This window comes from Polyodon spathula, chromosome 16 (genome assembly GCF_017654505.1).
Source record: "Polyodon spathula isolate WHYD16114869_AA chromosome 16, ASM1765450v1, whole genome shotgun sequence".
Lineage (NCBI taxonomy): Eukaryota > Metazoa > Chordata > Actinopteri > Acipenseriformes > Polyodontidae > Polyodon > Polyodon spathula.
In genome coordinates, this window is record NC_054549.1 from 10,444,477 (window position 1) to 10,471,444 (window position 26,968).

Below are 26,968 nucleotides of genomic sequence, written 5' to 3' on the forward strand. Positions count from 1 at the left end.
TAGAGCAACAGTCAGTTCAGACCACGGTAAACTGTGGTTAATGCAAACTGTAAGCATTAGAAAACTTCAAAACTACCACTGACATTTCTCATGGCAGACGTGAAGAGTACACGGCACATTGAAAGTGTCTGAACCGAGGTGAACTCCACAGGGAGTCCCGCGTTAGTTCATAAAGAATGACTGCTGAATTACTGACTGACACTCTCCTTTGCAAAAAAATGTCTCCCCAGAATCTGCAGGTAAGGATGCTGAGACAAAGATCTGCTGCCGAACAGGTTCTTGCGAATGTGGAATTGCTTGAAAGTGGCACCTCCTTCTCCTCCTCCTACTCCTTTACACAAAGGGTTAAATAAATAAGAAAACGACTGACTATTGACTCGAAGGCTTTGTGTTATCGGCTGACCCACGCAGACGGGGCTCTTTGGTGCTTGAGTGTGATAATCACACGAAGACAGCTGTGCAGGAATCTGCTTCCGTTACGCTTTGAGAGTGAGGGGAATTATTTCAGCAGGATTACGCTTATTAACAGCAGCCAAACATTATTGTGTTAATGGCCAACATTTATATTTCCCACTGCTTGGGGGAAAGGAGGTCACTGCATATTTCAAATGTATTTATTTAACCAGCACAGAACCCTTGAGATGTGCATCTCACTTGCAAGGGGGTCCTGGCAGAAGGCATATGCGAATGGCAGGTCCCTGTATGAATAAGTGTGTGGAACTTCAGTGAGGTCAGTGAAATAATGCAAACGTCAGGCATGCACAATTGTAGCGGTATTGATACACGCTATGCTTACTGTTTCTGAAATCAGATCTGTGTCTTACGGTGTACCTGTCAAGACGTTAGAATCATACCACCAAGCCAATGTCATTGATTACTGTCATGTGGACAATACCTCAGTTTCAGCTTGCGTTTATCATTGTAAAGCACTGGGAGACTGATGTCTTGCCATGATAACTCATCCCCTCTTTTGTCACCTGGTTTAAATTGTGCAGCTGCAGTACCTCAATGCACCCATTCAACAGTCTCCCCCTGCTCTGTGCTAGTGTAGTGGTGAGTGGCCGCTAAGCTCTTTCTGCAACGTTTATCTTCTCCAACAGCAGACAACTTCAAAAGGCTGAAAATCAGATTGTTTAATGCAAGCATACAACTCAACACTTTCCATCTTTTAAAAAAGGATGGACTTTAAAAGCAGTTTTCTTACTGGACGTATTATAGCCATTCAGCCAAACCAGTATGCACCAGTCAAACCAGTATACCCTACATGGAACCAGGACACACACAATTGCAATGCAAGCTGCTACGCTTAATTTGCAAAAATGGTAGAAATGGGCAGCCACCACTGACTTAGACGTTTATTTAACCTATTAACCATTTTAATATTACAAAACTATCGGGGTCACAGAATGGATATGCTGCATAATTCCACTTCCAAATTCTTTTCAAAAGTATCCTGGGAGTTGCTGTCTGCAGCTGCACAGAGCCAGTGTGTGAGACAGACAGGTCAGAGAGCTGTTTACACTGCACTTACTGCTTAAATGCTTGACACTTGACAAAGCTGGCACACTGTTGAGAGAAACGACAGAGAAAAAAACACCTGCTTGTGCAAACCTCCCCTTTAAAGAATTCAGCTTCCCTTAACCTTTTGGCAAACAGCTGAATGTAAATACATTGTGTGTCTTTACTGGAAAACCGTGGCTACATCTGTTTACATTACAATGCTTACTCATTATAATGCAACCCTTTACACTGCTGGTAATGCCACTTCACTTGCAAGCCTTTTGCATAAGACCAAGCATATAGAGCACAGTGTCTGCACAGTGTCTGCTGACTACTGCTTTATAATCAGGGAGGAAGCATGGCATTAATGGCATACAGAGGAAAAGCATAACAACTGAAAAGCAAACAAGCTTTGTGTTACAATTCAACTGACATTTCTTTGTGAATACCTTAGGTTTTGAAAGACATTGACAAACGCTCCTTGTCAAAGCACTGGTCCTAGTGGAATTGGCTGATGTGTAGTAATGCAGAACTGCACTAAACTACTGTACTCCCTCATTCATGATTTTGATGTTAGAACTCTCTGTAGACTGTCTGTATTCCATGCAGAAGGAGGGGATTTATTTATAGAGAATTCCCAATTGTGATTCCGGCTCAGTTTGAGGATCTGAGAAGCCCAGCTGGAGAGCGGGAGTAGGAAATCACAGAGGAAGAGACTGTCTGATTGAGACGCATTGCAGCAATCCCAGCCCAGGGAGGAGGATCTCAGCCAGGACTGACAACACTGCCCTGCAGGATCCAGGAGTGTGGAAACATTTCTTTAAAGAGCTGAACAGTTCCGGCAAGCACCGTTTAAACTAATTGATGACTGAAGAATTATGTGGCATATTTTCTGTGGTCAGCAAAACCCCACAGATGCAATCTGCACAGAATTGGCCCGCAGGGTAACCGTGTGCACTATGCTTTTCTCATTTTCTACCTACTCAGTTGTATTGTCATACAGAATTATTAGCGTATAATCGCTGAGTTTATCATCGCTGGTATTTGTAATGCTTCATTTAAAGTCAGCTTACAATAGAACCAGTCCATTATAAATCAGACTTTGGAAACCTTCACCCTTCATGCTTCCTAAATATGAATTGCTGAGCTCTGTCTCGTTCTGTCATTCTGTAGCAAATGCGATTTCGGTTTTCCTAGAGAGCAAGTAGCGGAGTTCTGAAAAATATAACGCTACATGTCCCCACATGTTGCTACAACTGTTTGAATAATGATATTAATGATATTAATGATAAGGGCGAGTGGAGATTGCTTTGACAGGGATGCTATTAACCGAATGTTGAGAACGGACTAACAAGCTCAAATAAGTGGTTTCTCGATATGTCAGTAATATAATTTTTTTTGTTTCCTTTTTTCCACATAACATTAATCATACCTGCTACCTTTCTCCTATTAATCATAATAACAGCAATATGTAATGTGAGCCCAGAAGCGCAGAGCCTGTGTGATCGTCACAATCCATCTGTTCCTACAGCGGCTGTGAGGCAGCGTGCTGCATCCATTAGGGTCTCTTTCATGTCTAGTGATGTGTTTAATCTGGATTAGGCTTGCTTGCTGTCAGCGTCTCTGCTCAGAAGAAAATAAATGAATATGTTTCAAACTCCAGGGGTGTCCTAAGAGACTGTGAAAGTAGGCAGACTGTACTGTAGATCTTTTATCATGCAGTTACTATCTGGATCCAAAGTCAGAGATTTGCATATCGTTCTATCACCTTTGACTTCAGATTGTTATTTATTTTATTCTGTGTTAATGCAGCGGTTGGATGAAGCTAAACATTAATTTAACCAAGAGGCAGCTCCAGAAGCAGACATGTGAATATAGCTCTGTATGCTACTGGTTAATGGAGGAAAGCTGTGTCATTATTTTCAATTCCCTCCTTCCTAACATGGGGGGATCTGATGACACAAGCAGGTAGCGCTGGGTAGTTTGACCCTCTGATCTCACTCTCTGTTCCTCTTCCATCCTGTGCAGCTGTCTGCAGTTCTGGGGTCTGCTTCAATGGGGGCCAGTGTGTGGAAGGATCGACCCAGCTGTGCGACTGTCCAGCCGGCTTCGACGGGCCCAGCTGCCAGTACGGTGAGTACAGAGCTGCTGTAATGTGTCTGAAAACCTTGAAAATCAGTGGGATCCAGCAATGGGGTTTAACCATAATTGGACAGCATCATTAATCCTGCTTCCAATACAAGGATCGCACAGTTTGATTCAGAGACTGTTTGCAGAGCCTTCCGTGGTTCCATATGTAAGCCCTAGTAGATATGAATGTGAACGAGTGAGGCGTTTTTTGCTTTTTAAGCAGTCAATGCAGAAGTGAACTGCCATGATTGTTGTAACGAGGCAACACATTAAATGAATGGATGTATTTAATACCTGTCGATTAATACAGAGGTGGAGGCTGGGATGTTCTGTACAGGTTCATCTTTACTCCAAAGACTTTTGCTGCTTACCTGCGTCTCAGCTTGCATCCTGAGCTGCCAACGATCTAACTGTAGAATCCTCCCCTAGCCATTCTGGTGGACGAACCCATTCTTGACCAATGAGCTTTGCTTTCTAGTTTTTATGCCCATTCTTGGTTTCCCGCGGTCCTGCTGTGCTCGGCGGACAGACGCTACTTGTGTGGTGGGGCTATAAAACTTGGTAGAACAACAGCAACCGAACGTACAACTAGTAAATGATTCATTGTCATTCTAAGACCATTCATACCATTCGCAGCGGCGGTTTTAAAGGAAAGAATACATCGCTGTTTCAACTAAATACTGTACAGCCAACAATCAATGGGTTGCTAACTTGACCCAGTCTCCAAGCCTCTTAGGCTTGAGTGATATAAATCCTAATGCCAAATCAAGGATCCCTCTTGTTCTGTAGACATCAGTGATGACCAGCACCCCCCCTCCCGGTGGCTCTTTTAAATGGTCCCTTTCTTGCCTAACGACCTGCAATGTGGTATCTGTTTAACTGCATGGGATGGGAAGGGGGGAAGCTATTGGTTCAGTCAGCTTTCGTGGTTTACGACGTGGTTGTGAGTCCCAGCATTGTTCCCGTGTGGAACAGCTGATCTTGTGAAGCTGTACTCTGATCACGAGGGGGATGAGGACAGCAAGACGGATTTCTATCTGTATAGACTTCTATCTTGATTAGCCTGCTATTGCTCTTTTGTCTCTATTCCCAAATGGAGCTGCAGGCTTCAGCGTATGTGACCTGGAGGTCAAATGACTTGAACTCTTAGTAACTCTTAATAAAGTTATCTTCAATATTGGATAGGCAATACCCATTCATCTAACTGTACGGTAAGTTTATAAGACATGTCAGAATCCCTCAGTTTCCTTATTTAAAATGGTATAGCTGTCTTGGATTGATACGGTCTTCACTGTGATTTACTGATAACTCATTCAAAAGATATTTCATAAATTAGCATTTTGTGCTAAAGCAAGAATTTTCAGTGGAAACTATCATGGGAAACTGTGCATGTGTAAATAAATCTGCAGGCGATTACTGCAGGCAGGAGCTTGATTTATCATACACATTCATGTCATGATTTATCATACACATTCATGTCATGATTTATCATACACATTCATGTCATGATTTATCATACACATTCATGTCATGATTTATCATACACATTCATGTCATGATTTATCATACACATTCATGTCATGATTTATCATACACATTCATGTCATGATTTATCATACACATTCATGTCATGATTTATCATACACATTCATTGATTTATTTAAGTTTCTGTTGTTTTGTTAAAGCCCAACATTCTTTGATACATTCCTCAGCAGAGACTGTAACAGTGATCTGTATTTGCATTGTGCAACTGAACTGTACCCGGAAAAAGAATTGGTAAAACCAACATTGCCTAAACTTGTTAGTGATTTGAGTCAAATGTGTTTAGACTGGAACAGTGATCAAAACAGAACCTCCTTCATAAAACTGAATACATTTTCTGTTCATCCACAAATTCAGTTTCAGTTTTCCCCTTTGTTAATTTTGCAAGATGCATAAACATTAAAAAGGGTTTGATGCCCCTCCTTTATCTAGTTACACACAGCTTTACAGCTTGCCTATTAATACAGTGGCTCCCACAGGGAAGAGCCCCAGTTCTGTAGCAGGCATGGTAACTGGCAGGTTACAGGTGTAACACTTTTTCAATGCAAATGAGTCAGCTACATTTTTAAAATAATCCTCCCATGAAATGTCGGTTTTACAATGGCCTGACATTGCAATCTTAACCTGCATTGCCTGTCTTATTGTTTGAAGAAGGACAATGCTTTTCAATTCCTGTTTTCCAGATCGACCCCCCCCCCCCATGCATGCACGTAGAGGCCAGTTCTCTGTTTGCTCTTCACTCCGATCCCTGTGTCAAGTGTTCTGTCTTTCCTGCCACTGGCTCCTCTTTAATGGCTTTTGCGTTAAATCATTTCAGTAAACAGGACGCGGTATCCTGTTTTTGCTTCACGGGAACATTTTAAAAAATGACCTCCTTTTCCTTCTGTTACCTCAAAGAAGTGAACCAAACCGTCTGCCTGTCTAGACAGCCACATCTGAGCAATAAAGGACAATGGATGTGGAAGTTTCTTTCAGATTGGGCATCAAAGATAAAATAATATATAAAACCATACGTCAGAGTAATTAAATTACAATATCACTCATACGCACAGATTGAAAGATAGGAATGATCACAGTACAGATCAAATAAATACGTTAGCAAATGAGCATTTAGATGCAAGTCGGCATGCGGTGCAGATCTCACAGTGACATTCCACATCATATATTATTGACAGAAGCACAATGTCCGAGACAACGCCTGGGGTCCCATCATCTGTCAAGAAGAACTTTTATTATTTTTTTAGGGTGGGGCCACGGTGGTCTCTAGCGCCCCCCAGGGGTATCTTTTGTTCGGCGTTATCTCGTTTCGAAAGGCCTTCATTTGCATTTCCCCCCCGAGCTCCATTGTCCTGACAACAATATAATGACACCCTCTTCCTGCTAATCTGTGCCAGGTAGTCGTTTAGACAACGCTAATGTGACACTAAATAGATGAAGGGTCACTACTTTATTTTTTAGTCTCTATAGAATGTCCTACAACAACAAACAACTCTCTCTATGTAATTTTTTTTTTTTTTTTTATAAAATCTCTGTAGTGGGTATCGACACTATGCATATTATTTAAAACAAGACAGTGCCCTAAATGAGAAAAGACTTGAAAAGACACTACTGTAACTAAATGTGTGCCCATGCTGTGAAAAGATCTGGAAGCGCGATTTCTTTGGCAGGCTGTAAATCGAATCACAAAAAGCACTCTCTTCAGATTCTGAGTGGATTACAGTGTAGGTCTGAGAGGGGAAGCGACGGGAAAATAAAAAAAAAAAAAAACACAAATGTAAATTATAATGAAGAAAAAAAAGCTGTGTGCTGTGTGTGGGAGAACAGGGGCAGCTTGTCAGGAATGCTGTCTGCTTTTCTTTCTGTGTTGTCCTTGCGGTTCCACTGTCCTCAGATACCGGTCAGGCACCTAGCATTCTCTTTCGCTACCCCCAATATCTTTCTACACAGCTGTACACTGCATAATAGGGCTTGTTTAATTTCTTCATAAACCCCAAAACCACAGGCATCTTTTAAAAGGGTATGGTATGCTTTTTTTGAAATATGGTCTGTGTTTTATTTAAAAATGTCCTGGAATCGTGTCTTTTTTGATTGTTAACCATCAATCATTATACCGTTTTGTTTAAAATATTACGACCAATAACCCCCATTTCCATTTGATCTAATCACTGAAACACGCGATAAGACTAAAGTTTAAAATTTCAGGACAAAAAACAGCAATGGGAAGTGAGCAGCGCCCGGCTGGAGGACGTAATGTTTATTTTTATTTATTGCTTAATGCGGGAGATTATTTTAGAAAGTAGGTCTGCTTCTTCCCTGCAGTTCGGCCAGGAATGCTTCGTGGAACGGAGTCCTGTGCATTCCAGTGAGGTTAGCAGCTTCAGCTAATGGGATTGTAGATCTCTGTGCAACATCACCCCATGTCCACACTGCAGAGAACATTCCCAATGTGAGATAAACAGCAAATAAATAAAAGAATTACAAGCTGGGGTTGTAGATGGGGGCCTGTGTTATCTCTCGTCTGCAGTTGAATTAACCATCCCCTGGTTCATTTTTAATAAGGCCCTAGTCACAAAACCTTAACTGGGGAGGCTTGTAAAGAATGTTTCAAGGTTAAAAGGTGGTTTGAAAATTTTTTAAAAACTTGTCATAAATATCCTAAAATAGTTGAAAAAAAAAAGGGGGCGTCCTGGACTTAAAAAAACTTGGACCTTAGCGAAACCCTTTAACTGACTGACCCTTTCACAGAGTAAGCACATCGATAGCCCTCCTTTGTACGTCCGTTTCCCCGAAGAGTCTGAAAAGCATCAGAAGCAGCTGAAGGAGAATGCAAAGCTTTGTTTTAGTCTTTCTTTGACACCTAGCAGCTGTGCATTAGGGCATCGATCATCAAGAAATCACTGAAGATCTCCAACTAAACAGGGGCTTGCTTAACTTCTACCTGCAGGGTGTCTTCACTGAAGATGGAATGCGGTGTCAGCAGCAGCCTCCTGTGCTTGGCTGGGTTGTTTTTTTCCTTCTGAAAGCCAGTTGTCTCATCGATCAGAGGAAGTGTTTACAGTACGATGTCTGCTGCGCAGCCAGTTCTGTCAGTAATAGCGTCTAACAGCAGAACATTAAAAAACTGTTTGAACAGATGAAATATTTCACATAAATCAGAAAGCTCTTAGTTACTGCATGTGAATCGTGGAGTCTCGCAAGAAACAATGGGGATTTCACAGGGGGGCCTGGCTACTGAATCACAAATATCACGGTCTGCACAAACTGGGCTTTTTCATAGAGCCATTGCTGGCTATTACCACCACTACTACTATTATTATTATTATTATTGTTATTATTATTATTATTAGGAACTTTCCAATCAATCAATTTGACATTCACAATTATGCCGTTTATACAAACTACTCCACCCTTCCTTCTGAGATTTTCAGCCTCAGCTCAGACTGCAGACGCAGTGGCATGACATACAAAGTGCAGGAGCGGCGATTGCCTGTGAAGTAACGAAGCGGCACGCTTTTCATCCCCGTTACCCTCTGCTACTATTATTATTATTATTATTATTATTATTATTATTATTAGGAACTTTCCAATCAATCAATTTGACATTCACAATTATGCCGTTTATACAAACTACTCCACCCTTCCTTCTGAGATTTTCAGCCTCAGCTCAGACTGCAGACGCAGTGGCATGACATACGAAGTGCAGGAGCGGCGATTGCCTGTGAAGTAACGAAGCGGCACGCTTTTCATCCCCGTTACCCTCTGATGTGATGACAGGGTACGGAACTCCCTCAGTGTTGGAGGCAGCATGCCCGGGATATCTTGGCACACCCTCTGGCCTGTAAAGGAAAGGTTACAGTTGCTTGCCATCGCTGAAGTCGGGAAATGGAAAAACACCCAATTTGTTTTAAAACAATTGCAGATAACTGTACGTCAGGGTGTGGAAAGAAGCATTCTGTTTATTTTTTTAAAATCTTTTGTAAAAGAACACCTATATCATTTTGGATTTTGGCTGACTCGGCTGTGCTGCTTTGCAACGCTTTTTATAATAATTGTAATCCAAACAATTTCGGCTCACCTTTCATAACAATCCTCGTGTGATGAACTCAAATAAACACAACCAGAGGAAAATCACACTACTGAAAATAAAGTACAGAAACAGCACAGGGTATTTCCATGGTCTGAGATCTAAACTAAATTCAAAGCAACCTGCATTGAAACGTTGCCACCAGCAGCTAAAATCAATATCCCTACACATACGCACAGTAAAAGACTTCACTGCCATATACTGACATAACAGCCACATCAGGAATTGCCTGGACCTGGTTCCTGATCATTACTGCATTGTATTAGTCCTCTCTCCTGCAATACTGACTTTGGTATTATTGTAAAACATGTGCAGATTTGCTACTTATACAAGAAATGCCCTTTCATTAGGTGCAGATTTCTGTCAATTTTCTCCATGGAAAGCTATCTTCCAATGTTTCCAGTTAAAAAAAAAAAAAGATGTCAAATCCTGCACTCCCATCCCATCCATAGTTATTGCATAAATCATTGCTGTCCACAGAGAGAAAGAACAATACAGTACTGTGAAGCCCGCCATCCTCCTGGTTTTTAATTTAAAAGGGAGAGATGCTGTGTTTGACAGTTCCGAGTGTCTGGGATGTCTGGAGCCAAAAATAAAAAAGGAGAAAGAAAACTCTCTTCCTTTAAAAGAAGGAGGAGAAGCACACTTCTTACCCAGGAATGTGAGGCACGAAGGCAGCAGGATTCAGGTGCTGGAGACCGAGAGAGAAGGGGAAGGACAGAAAGTTCTGTAAGCAAAGTGGAAGAGAAGCTGCCGTTCACGGTTTCGTGAATAAACAGTACTGGGCACGGCTTCTTTCTTTCCTAAATGTTCCTGCTGCTTTACATGTAATGCTGCTAAAGTAGTTGAACGATGCTAGACGGAAACAGAAAACTAAACTTGCCGTCACGTCCTGGGAAATGCTATTCATTTACAGTGCATTGTTTAAGAGAATTTATGTTCTTGTTTATTTCAGTCCAACTTTGAGGGTGTTTTTGTAGGGCTGTATCTACGTCGTAATCACAAGGTAAAGCTGCTTCATCCGATAGCAGGTTTAGATGTCACGCTGTCATCTTGATATAGGTTCGTCCTCATATGTTTAGACGAACCCTGCTGTCCATAGACTTGGGCTTCATGGCTCGCCTTGTGCCTATTTCATAACTGATATCTGGGTTTTTAAAAGCCACTTGCAGGTTAAGAAAATAAAAAGTTTGTGAAAACAAAGAGGGACTCATTCAACCGAAGGCAGCCCCGAAACTTAAGCCCAGTCTAAGCAGTGACTCCGTGCTGATCCGCGATAATTCAGCTGTGGATTATAAAGTGTTATCCCTTCTTACCTGATTTCATTACGGATCGCTGTCTACAGTAGTGAAGCTGGGGAAGTCTCTGGTGCCATGGAGTGCGATTGCAATCAGGAGGCTCTGATGGGGAATCTACCTGCTTTACTTTCTCGTGTATTAGATTTGAAGAGCAGATCATCATTCGGGAAAGTCATCTGGAAACTTCAAATGCTGAAGCGTGAAATCCAAACACAACACCACTTTGTTATAACAGAAGCAGCTTTACCACACTCCCCATACTTACAGCCGTCTGCCACAGTAAACTAAAATAATAAAATAACTTTCCCAATGGCATGCACAGCACTTAGTTCTCAGTTTTCTAGACGTTGGCTAATTCAAGGCTATTGATTGGGTTCCTGCCATGCTGAGCCCTTTAGTTGCACTGCAGGGTCCTGGCTGAAGGCAGTGGTTCCTTGCTGGGTAATAGAGTCCTGTATTAGGCTACAGCCACAGGACTTTGGGTGGGAGGAGTGCTTTGACAGAATTTGCCCTACAGAGCTCCTTTGGAGAGGCGTTTTAGTCACGGTGTGTGTATAGGATCAAAGAGCAGACTGCTGGAACGCGTGTTGTCTTTTATGTGTCGCTGCATGGCTGGTAAACGTAATGTCATCTTTAACCACTTCTGTAGTTAAGGTGGTTTTAGATGGACCTGTGTTGGGAAGTATTGCAATAGACTGATCCAGAGGTGAAGGGGTTAAAAAAAAGAAAGTACAGTATTTTTTTAATAGTTTCCAGATGCAATGTTTTCATGATGTGTCGGACATGGGTCTTACGTGTAGGGTTCGCAAAATTCAGACCAGTTTCTCTACTCTACTTTCTTACAGCATCATCCCTTCTAAATAACACTCCCAGGTATCTAAATACAAAGAAAGAAAAAGAAAGAAGAAAGAAAGAAAGAAAGAAAGAAAGAATGAATTTGCTTTCACATTTCAATTGTTTGAAATCCCACCTCCCAGTACTGTCCAATCATATTGCAGAACTAGGAGGACAGATCAGAGAGAAGCCGATGGCATCACAAAAGACCAGCTGAGAAACCTGCAGTGATAAATCAGTCTCTGGGTGCAGGACAGATACCTGCTCCCCAGGAAATTACCTGGCTTTGTCTGCAGCACAAATCACCCACTTGGGAATGCTCAATATGGCAACCAGACTCCCATCCCAGTGAATACAAACAGCTTTGACAGCTCAGATACTTACTATGCCACTCCTGGTCTTACTTACACATGCACTTATAGAACAGACCTAGACTTAGATACACAAGCATGCACAGTACAGCAAACCCAAACACACTAAAATAAACCCTGTTCTTGAAAATGCACAGTAGAGTATCTCCCTCTGGAGGGTAGAAGGCTGACACCACACAGGAATGCTCAGACTCTGAGCACAGTGTTCTTTGCAGTACCTGATTCAAGTCTGCCTTTTGAGCTCACCTTCGGTCTTCTCCGACAGCACCTCAGGCTGGTAGTCAGGCCCGTACAGGCCGTGACTGAGGAGCGGGCCATTAAACCCTTTACTCAAAAAACAGAAAACAAACGGCAACTACAAAATGCAATCTCTGGACCGACTAGTTTGGAGAACTAGTGCTTTGGAGTTTGGTTCAGAAAACAAGTTCTTTTTGACCTCTTTGTTGTGTTGACAAATAGCTCCATTAAATTAGGAACAAGCAAAAAAAAAAAAAAAAAAAAAAAAAAAAACTACACTTCCTAACCCCTTCCAGATCTGAGGCAACACACGTGGTCGCGTCGCTTGTGGGACTGCTTCATCTGGGTACTGGCTAGTAAAGGATTGAGTCTGGGTTGGTTGCAGTGTGTAATAGATCGCTGGCTCACCTCAGTCATGTGCAAACTGTAAACACAGAGGTGCTGACCCAGGCCAGGGTCAAGGGTCCGAATCTAATCCTCGGGCTGTGGGAAGAACAGTATTCTGCATCAGGTGGTCTGGTTAGCCCGGGGAGGTCTTTCTCTTGAGGAATTGTATAAAACGGAACGGGTCACCAGCCTCTTTGTTGCACTGTTTTTGATTAATATATCTGTTAGAGGTCATGTTCCCTGAAGCACAAATTTATTACAAGCATGAGACCGTTTCTTTGATAGTTATATGTTAGAAGGCTGTTCACACGAACAAAGAGTAATTTAACATGAATTTATGATTGAAAGTCAATAGGAAAATGTGTTTCCGTTCTTAAGTATGTAATTATATTTCATTTCCGCCCAGGTGCTGTAAAGGGTTTACAGTAAAAACACATCATCTGTATCGGATCTTAGAATTCTCAGAAACTCGAATAAATAAAGTCAGCTCTACTGTTTGTCTTCATCGGTGTTGTGTTTGGCTGCAGCCTACAGCAGAAAGGGTTAGCCCTCGTGCTTGCTCTTTACTGTTTGGGTACATCCTCATTATAAAGGGTGGCTTTCACACCTGGTGTCCATTGGGTAGGGACAGTGTCGGATCTGGAAATATTTTTTTCCTATTTCCTTTGCTGTACATTAGCAGATCTGACACATTATAAATTGCTCCTCAATAAGCCATGCTGCTGAATGCCCCAGTGCACCTAAAAAACACAGAGAGGCAATGGTGCGTGCCGTGCATCCCGCCTGCGGTCCCCCGTTACCTGCTCTTGGCACCGGCTCTGACAGAATGATCCATTAGCCAAGGTCTGACAGCGCAGAACATTCCCATATGCGGGACATTCCTGCTTCCGACTGCCACGGACCTGAGCTCTGGGAATGATAAACCGCTGTGCTTGCATTTCATTACAATGTTTCTGCGACGCAGTGCAAGCCAAGTTCAGCAGTTCACAGATGTGCCTGCACCGACTGGCAGAAAGGGATGGGAAACGTATGCCAGGTGTCTGTGTAACTTAGCTTGGGCGTTACATTTCCCCTGTGGTATTACAGCACCTCATGCGTTCCTTATATTCGGGTTATAACCTAAAGGGTCAGGTTGGGTATCCCACGCCTACCACCAATGTAAGGGCTCAGTCACTGCAACCTGTTTTGAGCTGCACTCTATCAGGTGGGCTACAGAAACATCTCCTCCATTCCATCTCAGCTCGGTTTATTAGCCTGGGCTTTATATATTAGCCACTGCATTTCTCAGACATCTCCGAATGGATCGCTGGAAAGGTTTTTTATTAAACAGAGCAGTGGTGTGGTCTGAGGTTGGGGTTGAAGGGAGAGAGGTTATTAAAATCGAGGAGAGGCCGACTGCTCTTGCCCTGTAAGGGACTAACGAGGCTCGCTCCCCGTTAACTACACTCGAGTGATGAGGAGAACCCAGCTGGCCCTCCCTCGAGCAGATTCAGCAGGAAGATCTTGATGCTTATCCTTGCACAGGACAGGAGGCTCAGCAGAGATCTGTTCTTGAAAAAAAACGGTTTAGAGGGATATTTTACAGTAAAAAATACACTGGCATTTACCATATGGTGCACACAAAATACAAAAATCAAGGGGTGTCTTGCATACCCCTAGAACCTTAGCCGAAAAACTTCGAGACGTTTTCGGTGAACTTGAGCCTAAAAGCGGTGGTCAGAATGTGATGACAGGCTTTCTCTTCCTACTGCTACTTGGCACACTCCAATTAAGCCTTCTCTCCCTCTGATTGCTTACTCATTACAGTAAAGACCGTCAGTGCTCTTACTTGTAGCTTTTGAAGGGGGTGCCTTTTTCTTTTTCCCACTGCACATTTTCTTCTTCTTCTCCTCTAATCTTTTTGTTATAATTACCATGCTTTTCACTGCACTTTTCTTCTTTACTGCATACCAGCAATAATAACATACCAGCAATTAAAGTTCAGTACACTTTAGTTATAAGTAGATAGTGACCTCTATTAGATGCCCGTTTGTATAATGGACATTTTGATAATATATTACTGGAAAATATAAACCACGTAAAAAGCATGTTCTAGTGTACGTGGGCAGGGATATGCAATTCCGGTCCTGGCGGGCTGTACCACCACAGGTTTAACAGGTATAGATACAAACGATTAGATAGTTCAGTTTCATTGGTTCAATTTAATAATTAACAGAATGGGTGGAACAAGGGTCCTGCAAGGTGTGGACTGCCCGTGTTTATCACCTGCATGAGCAGCTGCACTAAATCATGAGGAATATTGAATTGAAGGAGAATTTCCGTGATAAAAACTACAAAAAAAAAAACATACTTAAGAGGTCAATCATGGGAAACGTCCCCCTGGAGCCTCATAGCTACAAACTTCAGACTCCTGAACTCAGATTCCTGGATAAACTCGAGACTGAGCACAGTATAACACATGCCTGCTGCGTTCTTTACAAGAGCGGGCTTCGCTGCAGGAATGCGACGCCTGGGAATTGCACGCAGGGTTCGGAGATGGGAAAGCATCCGCAGCCTCTCCTCTCCCAGAGGATCCCATCACCAGCTCCGGAAAGATGTTGATGCCGTCGCTCCCTCCCATTAAGAAAACACGCTGTGCTCAGAGTCGGCGTGGGAGTGTGGGGTACCGAGGAACTGAACTTCACCATGCCACTCCCATGGCCTGTTGCTGTAGAGTATGAACAGATCCTTGCCTCTGTTACTTTTGCAGTGTTAGATCAAGGTCTCAACGTACCAGCTGTTGCATGCATTATCTAAAAGGCTTTGCACGGAATTGTTCAAAGCCTTTTACATGCACTGGCAGTCTTAAAACAATCTCAGTGTCTCAGCTGGCACAGGACAACGCCCCAGCCTGTGACAAGCTGAAGTCGGACTTGCAATCACCAGCGCTGCTCAAGAGACAGACAGGATCACACTGAGAGACACAACAGAGAGACACGTTCATTCTGGTTTCTGTAGCCAGACACGAGACCTGCTGACATTCTCTGATTGTTCTTGTTTTTTTCCTTTGTGAAGGAAACTTATATAACTGTGACAGGGCCCTGCATACTGGGGAGTGTGTTTTGTGCCATAGGTTTAATTGTTTTACTAATGTAATTAGCGATGCCCTGCTAATAATTTAGGCAGCTGTATAAGCAGAGCAGCAGATGATTACAATGTTATTATGCATAGCTACAATGTACTTAATGTGTAAATCTTTTTGCATGACGTGTAAGTATACAATTGTATCAGAAAAGGGTTAGGATCAGTTAGAGTTAGGATTAGTCCATGTGTTCAGTGTGGTTAGTGATACCAGATTGAGGTAGGGAGCATAGTGTTACCTGGTGGCACAGTATTGTAATTGCACCATACTATTTATGAGACTGTGCAAAAAAATATTGACATAGTAACATCTCAGTAATACTGATACTCGGCAGTTTATTGTAGTTTTAGATCAACATTTGCACACTGCAAGTGTTTTTGGTTGCAGATGCACAGGGAAAGTCAGCAAGGACAGGATGTTTTCTATCATCTGCATTGCTGTCAGAATTCCCTGGGCACATTCCAGATCCCATTCCAGGACTGTTTATCCCACGGGGTCATGAAGAATTCTGGCTGAACGAACGCCACGGCGGGCCGGCAGCTCCCCCGCACTCAGACACCTCGGCTTATCAATGTGTTCCTACAAATGCACCCCAGTGCCATCGCTCTTTAACTATATAGTTGCTCATCATGACTGAAGAAGGTTTCCAAGTGTCCTGACTATAAAATATCACATAAAACCCATCTTGTAGGGTCAGGGTGCCTGCTCTGCATGTGTTTTCAAAGCGATGTCATAGCTAATGTGATGTGGTAATAGGCAGGCTTACACGACCCATGCTACTTACACTGGTCAAGAGATTTCTGGTATTCAATACACAGTGCCTGGGTTAAGGGTAATTAAAGCTAAAAATTACAGCTAAAGTTGTAATGACAGTTTTAACATAGATGCATGTTTTTTTTTTTTAAATAAAATTACAAACAGAAATCCAAGGGAATCCGTGTAAGAGGTCTATTACAAATCTAAGGAATGATAAGCGGCATTATGGCATTGAGCCTGACTCCCTCTAGAGGTCAAATGTTACTCTGACAAGCGTAACTGTATTTTTTTCCGTGCGGCTGAGCTTTGTGTGATAAAGTCTGAAGACTAACAACTGTAAAAGAGAACCAAAGGGGAGACTATTTAAGAATCCTGCACCTTTTGACTTCTACAATAGATGCAGGCTTTCCCAATAGTGGTGGAAAAACAAGTCCCAATCTGTAACTCAACTACAGCGTCAGGGGCTTCTTTGAGTTGGAATGGACTTGCCCCAGATCACAGTCAGCCAATCACAGTCAGCTATGCATTAGCCCCCGGTCCTTCAGAACTCTTCAGCCAACCACAGTCAGGCATCCGCTAGCCCTTGGTCCTTCAGAACTCTTCCCCAGCTGTGTCACCTGAAACCCAGTTCAGTGTGTTGATATCGTGCCGTGGTGCGAGTGGAATACGAGATCTACGAAGCCAGATTCAAAGAGCGTTGGCATACCTAGCCGTTGCATTTACTGCCAAGGAACATTTGGAAGCGTTTCCCTGCTGCGGTCTGTCATCTTTCCCTGATCTGTTTTGTTGAAGTGCAGTGGCAGCTGTGGCACCATGGTCCAGGCCAGCTTCACGAGACAGGGCTCTTTTTGGGAGCCTGATAATTACTAAACCACGACTCCCTCTCTTTAATAGCGTTACCACAGCCCCAGAGCCAGCCAGCTGTGACGGCTCCCAGATGTGAGAGCCACTTTCAGACAACCTGGCAGCAGCTTTTACACTCTGGAGACCCATAGCAGTGACAGACTGCGAGACCCTTTGGGTAGTGGAAGCTCTCCAGAAATATATATTATAGTCTAATCATAGAAAAATCTAATAAAAAAAGGTTTGATGCTTAAATGCCTGAAAACACTAATGACTCCTCCATACATCACAGCACAGCGGTCGAGTACATCTCCTTTCTTATTACTGAAAGTTTTTTCTGCGGGGGGGGGGGGGGGGGGGGCTGTACAGAGCGCCAGTGATTTACGCCAGCCTGGCCTGATGGGCAAGACAGATAAACGAGGCATTAAAAAGATCAATGGCTGATTTAGTTTATTGTTTTTTTTTTTTCTCTGCTGCATTTTTGGCAGGGCTTGAAGGAGCCTGTCTGTGAACCTGACAGTCTGCATACGAAAGTAAACTGACCATTCCAGTCACAAGAAGAAAGCAGGGTCTTTGCAGCGAGATCAGTACACTACCACACTACACCCCTCTGTGTCAGGATCTTCAGTGCTTCATTACATTCTGGGAATATGTAACAAGCACAGGTGTGTCTGATTAAACTCAAGGAACTGCTATGCAATGGGAGTTTTATTTCCATCCCTGCTACAAAATGTTTGCACTGCAATAAGAGGAATAAGACCTGTTACATGAATCACTTCCAGAAAAACAGTCTCTTAAGATTGTGAACAAGTGCGATATGAGGATTCACATTTATTGAGCGAAAAATAAAGTCAAATACAGGCTGTAAGATTTACTAAGGGACTAACTAACGGTCATGGTTATCTGCTCTGGTTTAGATCACTTCTCCAGTGTTTCTTAGTAATCTCTTTCCCCGCTGGTGCAGTGTGACCAGTGCAATTTCCTAGCGGACATCCGGATTGCTCTCCCATAGCCTCTCTCTCTCACGCACACACCCAGAGAGACCTCCTCGAAGCCAGCCACAGGTGCACCGAGGAAGGGCAGGGTCCTGTTCAAAGGGACTGCAGCTGGACTGGGCTCCCAATAGACTTGTATGTGCAGTCTAATTCAAAACTAGCTCTAGAGCCCTTGATTTAAATCCCTGAGTGCTTTAATTCAGGCATTGCTACAGCTTACTTTATTTTTCTCTCTCCTTTTCCAAAGAAAATGGTGCTAATGAAGAAATGCAGTGAACGGATTTTCCCAATGGGCAGATCGGATATGCGTGTTGCCTCCAGCTGGTTGTGATTCTTCTTTTAATTAAGTTCAATTCATCCTCGTACTTGATATAATGGAAAGTGTTGGGTGATACACTGCTGTGGCGGATTCTGCCCCCTGTTGGTGAGATGGGATAATGTTGAAAGCTGTGTGTCCACAGATGCAGAGAGTCCAGTTCTTTTGCACAGTGGTTAAGATGCTTGCTTGCAGGGGGGGGGGGGGGGGGGGTGGGGGGGGGGGGGGGGGGGGGGGGGGGTGGGGGGGGGGGGGGGGGGGGGGGGCACCCAGCCCCCGCATCTGTTTCACAGACAACAATCCAGCTAGTTGCACAAAATACTCAAATGACTTAGCCGGGTTTAGATCAACTGCCCTCATTTTTTCCTGTTTGTGTTTCACGGCACGCAGCACGGGGTTGGATAACAGTTCGGCACATCAGTTTCTCAAATGATTTGTCTACAAAGCAGATGTTGGAACCTTGTTTCTGGTCTGGCAAGCTCGATGACTGGAACTTGCTCTGTGTAAACCTGCATGTGGATCCAAGACTGGAGGCACTGTCTGCAATCCTTCTTCCCAGTGAAATGAAACTGGATAAGAGGCAGTCCGACCTGACGTGGAGACATCAGCGGCAGCACTGAAAACAATATTACTAATACGAAGAAGCAGTGGTATGCATACCAACAGCTGGCTGGAAGGTTGCTGGTAAACCTGCCTTGCACCCACGGAGAGCTTTGAGTTCAGCTTGGGAGAGTCTGGATCTCTGTGTGGTGTCTGCAGTGTTCACACAGCACAGTCTGTAACTGCCTTAAAGAGCACTGTGTCGTGTAATGACTGTTTGACAGCAATGCAACGTTATTGTTATGTTACAGAGCCTCTGATTAGCACAAATCTTAAACTTCCTCAATGACATTAGCTAAGCTGTTTTTTTTTTTTTTTGTTAGTTTATTGACTAAAACTAATTGAGTGCTTCAATTATTTTTTCTTAACTTGGAGATACATTTACAATCACTGACCAGTCAGGCCTTCACAAGTGTACTAGTTAAGGAGGTTTTTAACGTACATGACCCCCCGCGCACTGCAAACCAGCGTCTTAACCACATTGCAGCCAGGCTCGTCTGCATTCTTGTGTTTTTTAGAGCTTTTAACCTCCTCTGATCTCACCGACAGGGGACGGAGCAGAATCCAGAACGGCAGTGTATCACACAACACACACACACACACACACAAACAGAGGCTAAGGAAAGACACCGCTGGGAAACAGTTCCTTTAGTGCTCCTGTGAATCGAGTCTTCGGACCCTGTAGGGTCATCCAAGCTCAGAATCAAAAAACGCAGAAATCGTGACCTGTGGACTCCACCTGGCCTGGAGCAGTTCCTGTCAGAGCCTTCCCTTTCCAGACAACGACAACAAACAGACAGGAAGCCCGATATAATGAGAAGCTTCTCTGTTTGTTTGGGAAGGCTGTTGGAGCAGGGTACTCAATTTGAGTCAACAACAAAACATCAGCAGCTGGCTAAGGTTGCAGTACGACAACAAAAAGAAAGAAAGAAAGAAAAATAGATAACAACCCATGCCATGATATTCATTGTTGCAAACTATTTGACATTCCCTTTTAAGGAGTCAACTTCATTGACTCCACCTCAAAACGCACTGGCACTTGATTTGACTTCCCCTTTAACGTAAACACACCCTTTCAGTGTAACAGAACGATGTGAAATCCCATTTAAAAGGGGAAGGGATTTTTGTGTGGGTCAGGTCCAGTAAACTCTGTGCCGGAGCCTGGCCCCTGTGAACCAGTTTGACCCCTGAAATCAAGCCTGGGTGAAGCCTGTGTGTACGTTGCCAGGCGTCCCATCCTTGGTTTCAAAGGTCCGGGCTCACCAGCACCACCACAGGGAGTTCTGAGTTCCGTTCTGTGATGCTGTAAACAGGGACCAGGATAATGGCGGGAGTGCCAGGTTGTTCTACAGTGCACCTGGGTGGAAAGACACACCAGAGGTCCTCTCGTTCCTCCTGCACTGTTTCTGGGGTGACAAGTCATTTACAGTGGCGTGCAGAGTCACAATCTACCGGGGTAGCACAGTCAACATCCCACCCTCTAAAGTTTATTGAATGTATTAGAATTACTATGTTTGTGCTTTGATACAAACGAAAAAAAATAAAATAAGAGAAGGCATGGTTTGTGAGTAAGCTGAACAGACTGTCGCGTTGGGTAGCTTTGTCTCCGATTCGTGCAATTTGCGCAACGTAACGCTTTGAAGCTTTAGAAATAAGCAAACGTAAATTAAAAGCAACTCACCAGGCTGCTACTTCACAAAATCCATTCTGCGTTCTTTCTTCACAAAGTGGTCGATCGCGGCTTCGAAGTTCTCAATTCTAAACAACAGCGTCTTTAATAGGCAATACCGCGCGAAACGCTTAACCCAGCATACCCCTGTCCCGCCTCTGCTCAGCTGACGCTGTCTGCTCCGAAGCGAATGCTTTCAAAGCGCTGACCCCACGTCCTGGCCATTTATTACCGCACAGTTGCACAACCTGCGCCAGCCTTTCTGGAAGTAAATCTTGTGGTGATCTGGGAAGAGACAGGTGAAGGTGCTACAGTTAGATGAGCGCATTGATTTGCAGGCTCGGGGATTAATGTGCAGTCAGCTGTGACTGATTTACCGAGCGCTCTACACACTTTTCAGTTCTCTCACGACTGCACGTTTACGTCTGCAATACGTAATTTAGTGTATCTTAAGTGATTGACTACACGTCTTGCCCCCCCAGCGCCGACGTAAATCACCCCACCTTGAATGGCTTAGCAAAGAAAAAAAAAAGCCCTTTCCATTCCGTGTTTCGATTCATTTTTTAATTGCAACAGGGTCCCACCCAGTGGCCAGATTTTGTCATTGCAGTTCCTTTGTACAGCGTGCGCTGTTTTATTTAGCAGAACACGTGCCTCGCCGCTAATTGAGGTTACGGCTCAGCTGATTATTTCGTCTGTAATAAATGCTTCTGATTCCCTCAGATCCTGTTATAAACTGCCACTGAGTGCAATTTCACACTGCGAGAGAGAGGTGGTGACGTATTCCTCTATCGCACCCCTCTGAGAAATGGAAATTGGTTCAGACCGGGCCCAGATGGATTGTGTTAGCTACACATACACACATTGATCTCTTCTTGTTGCTATGCCAATCAAGCCATAGAGTTGCTGACCTGCACAGCTTACATTATGTATAAACTGCATGCTCCTTTCATCACCATACAACAGACGCTGCTTTTGGTATTTAAGTCCAATAGTGGCCTCTTGTGGTGAAAGTGAGGAACAGCAGCAGCACGTTTCTCATTGCTGTTTATACAACACAGTATGGTAGTGATCAGACTGGGGGAGAATCGGAGCGGTCAGCACGCTTCCCTTTCCCTTCGGGGCTAATCAGAGCCAGCGATGTAAAAACTTATAATCCTGCAAGCGTTCCTTTTGCAAAAGCCTTCACGCTACATGATGTTGTTCCTGTTCTGTACAAAGTCCCACCCCAGTTATTAAAACCAATGTGCAACGATAGACATTGCCTCCACCACTGCTTTGAGACGCACTGTTTACATACCGGACAACCGTTCTTGCAAAACCAATAACATACAAGATCAAACATTTGCACGGTGGTGCAATGACTAACAGAACTAACAAAGCAACTCTTGCGTCTTGTGTTGGTGATCCAGTTTTAAAACGATTGCAGCTTTTAGGAGTTTTTCCAGAAACAGAGACAGGGTCGCAATGGTTCCTATGCATGGTAAACAACGATCTGTGCTAAACAGTAGAAGGTAACACTTCATAGTAAACACTGGAGGACACATGCCCTTTGCACCATGTTAAGTTGTTTAATTATGTATCTATTTTATAATGCATCAGGTTGCCCCCAAAAGTAAAATATCGTGAGCGAAGGGGGTCATGTTGACCACAGATGTGTAGTTGCACGGGAATGCCAGTATGTTATTCAGGAGGGCGCTTTGAGAACGAGCACACCGAGTCTTTAAGAGCACAAAACAACATACAAAACATACAAAAAAAAAAAAAAAAAAAACCCTTGAGAAGCGCCGACTCAACAAAATATCTCAATTCCCTGACTTCCAGTCAGCGCGTCAATCCAAAGCCACTGATACAAATAACACACCCTACAAACACACATCTGCAAAACCCTCCCAATACCCGTCCTCCTGTAGCACAGCTAACCTGAGGACGCTTTAACCTGCCGTTTTATACCTGTGCTGGATCCCTCAATTACCCACAGCTGTCACTAAGTGCCTCACTCCCGGCTGAGGCATTCTGGGAAATATAGTTCTTTGGCTCATTTTTAGATGGGAGAACTACCATTATTTCCCCACTTGTTTCAACCCATCTGAAGCTATACAGCCTCCACATTATCTGGGGTCCTATGTACTTTACCTCTATACTTATCCCCAGTTTTTGCTACACGTCTTACAGCCCTTACCACTAGACTCACTTGCCTAGTTATTTAATAGAGCTTATCTCTCCAGTGTACTATAAGGCATGTTTCTGGTTGTCTCACAGTGCTGACGTGCTCACCTAGCTTTGCAAACCTTTGTGCTTGAGTGTTGAACCCAAACAGAGAGTTTTTCATTGTGTTTTTTTCTAGTTGTTGGCACGGGTACTATTGCACATACTGTTCTCAGCCAGTAGCACACAACAGAGATTATAATAAGAGCCCTTAAGCCTGTTCCAGCTCTTACCGGAAACAGTCTGCCAGAATCTCAATAGCATATCCAATATATAGATTTTTTTATTATTTATTATTATTATTATTTTTCTTCTGCAAACAATATTGGAAAATGTGCTTGCAGTGGAAACAGGGTGAAAAAAGCAAGGGATATTGTTACATGAATTTGTCCTTTTGCTTTTTTGCATTTGCGAGTCCAGAAATATTCGCTGCCATTTGGCATCTGTTAGTTTTGGATAAAGCAGCCGTACAGTGTGTATTGCTATTTGAATAAACTGGAGTTTATATAAGGTACTCTTGACGTGACCCTGTCTCTTAGAGAATCATAGAGATGTCAAGATCACAATCTGGCTAAATAAAATAAAATAAAAAACTAAACCAGAACAAAATGTTTAATTTATTACTTTCACTCTCTCTATCCTGGAAAATAAAGACAGACACACCAGCCCTGTCCTGTATAAATATCTTAAAGTTCCCAAAATAACACACACACAAAAAATGAGCCAGGCCTACATTCTACTCTGAATGAAAAGCTGGGATATTTTAGAAGAGATTGTCGGAAAAGGGAACACTGAACAGACCTCAGAACTCTCTCCTGGAACATGGAACACCGGAACTCGATATGAAAGCCGGGTCATGTCTTCAGCGAATCAAGACTCTTTTTTTTTTTCTTGTGTGGTATAAATAGGGCGGAGCGTCAGTAGAGGTGGTGTGGAGTATCATGCTGTTCTGCCGGTTTCCAGACCTTGACAGGAACACAGTCAATTTTCTTTTTTCTCCCGGTCCAGAGTATGCAATGAATTATTCATCCTGTTGTTCTTCTGTGCGTAACTGCTGGAATTCTCACCCGTTGCTCGCTGCAGGGGAAGCATTTCCAGTTAATTGTAATAATTCCCTGATTTTGCAGGGATGTGATGACCAGTGTTAATAACCTACAGATGCGCCCCCCTTTCTCGCCGATGTTGGGAACGCAGAGCATTTGTTTAATTGTCTAATAATGTGTTCATTTTTATATTAAATCAAAGAGGTGGAAACACTGAAGGGCTTCTCTCATTGTATCATTAATATAGACCCACAGTCCAGGAAAGCTTCTTATCCCCCAGCGTTGCAAAGGTTGCATGAAAACAACTCGATTACAATCACCGTGTTTCCTTTTCAATCTGGTGCAAATTGTACCCTGGAGTAAACAGGGCTGCTATGCAGGGGCCGGGCTGTTTCTGTTCACTCAGTAACAGAACACAAGTAAAAGACATCATTGCTCTTGAGAAGATACAGGGAAGGACAGCCGGGCTAATCCCTGTCCAGCATGAGGACAGAATCCAACCTTCAGAGAGGGTGGATTGGATCAGAATGATCTCTGCATGCTTGGGCAGCCATCAGTGATAAATGCATGGACCGGTTTAACCCTACAAAACACTAGGGACAGCAAAAAAACAGTAGAAATGCAACTAATACGAAAATGTTTCATGGAATTATTTCTAGCAAATACCCCAAATAACTAATTAATGGATATGCTTCATTATTATCCTTATACTTACTACTAATTTTCCAATTCATTAAATAACCCCCCTTCCTCCGACAGATAAGAATGAGTGCGAGGAGACGAACGGGGGCTGTGAGTTTCAATGCTGTAACACCATCGGCAGCTTCTACTGCAAGTGCCCCCAAGGGATGAAGCTGAAGGAGGAAGGCAAGACGTGTGAAGGTAGGGGTGTAGGAATGCACCTGCACTGTTACCTTGTGCAGGCTTCACAGTGCATTCAACGGGATTCGAGTCCAATACACTCATTATAAATCACGTGGGGGCAAGCAATCCATAAGCTGTGTGCTGGTACCATTGCCTGTGATTGGTGCTCAGATGCAAAGGTAAGACAACTTTTCTTGTATCGAGATCAACACATTAATCATTAATGCATGGATTTATTTAATAGCCATTAACTTACTTAAAGACAGTCCCATGTAACTATGTATAGTAATGCTAATTATGTGTAAGTACACATTGATCTGCTATGTCAAGATGCAGTAATTGGAGACGTTGAATGGAAAGGGTTAACGAGTTCCAGTACCCAGCTTCTGCTGCACTGTACCCACGCTGCAGAAAAAGGAAATGTGACTGGATCCATTGTGGTTGGGAACTGCGCCCTTGAGATACAACCTAGACAGCTTTCTGGTCCGTAAATGACATGTTTCTGCCAAACGTCAGATATGAAATGTAAAACAGTTATGCGTGTCGCTGAGTTGATTTTCCATTCCTTTATATTATCAAAAACAAATCCATCCAGCCAAGCATCATTCATGAAAAGCCACTTCCATGTCAATGCTAGTGTGCAGATATTTTAGACTTGTATACTGAATGTCTTTAATCAGGAAGCTATCAAATGTTATTGTGCAAGCTCATGCAAACCTTATATAATGGAATTTAGCTTTTTTTTTTAAAGCTGCTGGAAGCAATACAGTCAAATAAAAAGGCTGAGCAGTGTTTTTCTGAATAATGCCACCACTGGGAGTAGAATTCAGAGGGGCTGTTTAAGAAACATGCACAGTGAGCATAAGAGATCTAATAGAAAAAAAAAGAAACAGTCAAGAAGCAAAGTTTAGAAAAGTTTGTGCTGCCTTTCACATCAGTTTGTCTTCTTTCGAGGTTTTGTTTGGTTTCTTTTTAAATGCTGGTGTCACTGCGAGTAGCGGGCATGTCTTGTTTGTGATCACAGCTAATTCTGCAGGGTGAGGAATGATTACCTTATCAGATCTGTAGACAGCGCGCCTGGGGGTGCAGGCAATACAAAACAGTCAGTACACAGTTCAGGATGACACGGGGGAGAGGGAGGCGGGGCATCTAAAGAGTTAAAGCAAACAAAGCAACAGAGTCATGGGAAACAAGATGACAGGGGGCAGGTACATCAGAGAGTCTCCTAAACGATTTGTAATTACTGCCCTGACGAACTGACCAGTCCTCTTTCAGAGTGGCATTAGAGCGCCTAATAGCCAGGTAAAGCAATAGAGAACAAACATGACGCAGCAATTTAACCAACAATTTACAGTAAAGTGAACATACCCTGCAGTTAGGGCTGCTAATGCACTCTGTCTTTATTACAAGGGCTAGGTCCACACTGACTCTGTGATGTCTGGGCTGTAATTGGAGGGCTAGGGGAGGGGGGCGGGTTTTAGAGTGGAGTTCCAGTACATCAGAGGAGCCCAGTCACTCACACAGTGGGATCACATGACACAGCACCTCTCTATTGTATTTTCTCCTTCTGATCCCAAAATAGAAAAAGCCATGATGTCATCCTGTCAATATTTATATGCAGCAGGACAAGGCCACCTGCAGCTCTGCAGACTTAAATTTTGCAGATTTTTTATTTATTTCTTTTTTAAACACCATCTTTTTGGTACAATTGTATCCTTTCGGAGGTTTCAGTCAGTTGACCCTCTTAATTCAGTTTAAATCTCTTTTCTACGTTGCTGTGACAGGACAGCGTTGCGGGTCCAGGTGGTGTCGGCAGGCAAGGAGACTCAGAGACAAGGAAGCTGCAGTGTAAGCACGGCTGCACAGTTTAATCAACAAAAACAGATCAAAAAGTTGAACAAAACACGGTGCAAAATAACATGTTTAACAAAAACAAATCACAAACACACTAACAGAAACAAACAAATAACCAACTCAAGGGCCAAAACAAACTTCTTCACTCCCTAATTCCCTCCACCAAACAAAGGATTTTCTCTCTTCTCTTTTATACCATGTGGCTTGGAGCCTAATTATCAATTATTCAATCAGCTCCAGCCACATTCTCACATGGATTTTGGCAGGGATAGGAAATTAACCCTATCCCTGCCAACCACCACCAAAGCACCACAAA

The 26,968-nt window shown here is 43.2% G+C and overlaps 1 protein-coding gene across 1 annotated transcript in view; it reads left to right on the forward strand.

Moving 5' to 3' along the window:
- Window positions 1-26,968, forward strand: part of LOC121328561 (multiple epidermal growth factor-like domains protein 6) — a 72,793-nt gene that overhangs the window by 12,360 nt on the left and 33,465 nt on the right. The window contains exons 4-5 of the mRNA XM_041273312.1: window positions 3,529-3,633; window positions 24,694-24,816. Coding sequence (XP_041129246.1) covers window positions 3,529-3,633; window positions 24,694-24,816 — 228 coding nt within the window. The remainder of the gene's footprint in view (window positions 1-3,528; window positions 3,634-24,693; window positions 24,817-26,968) is intronic.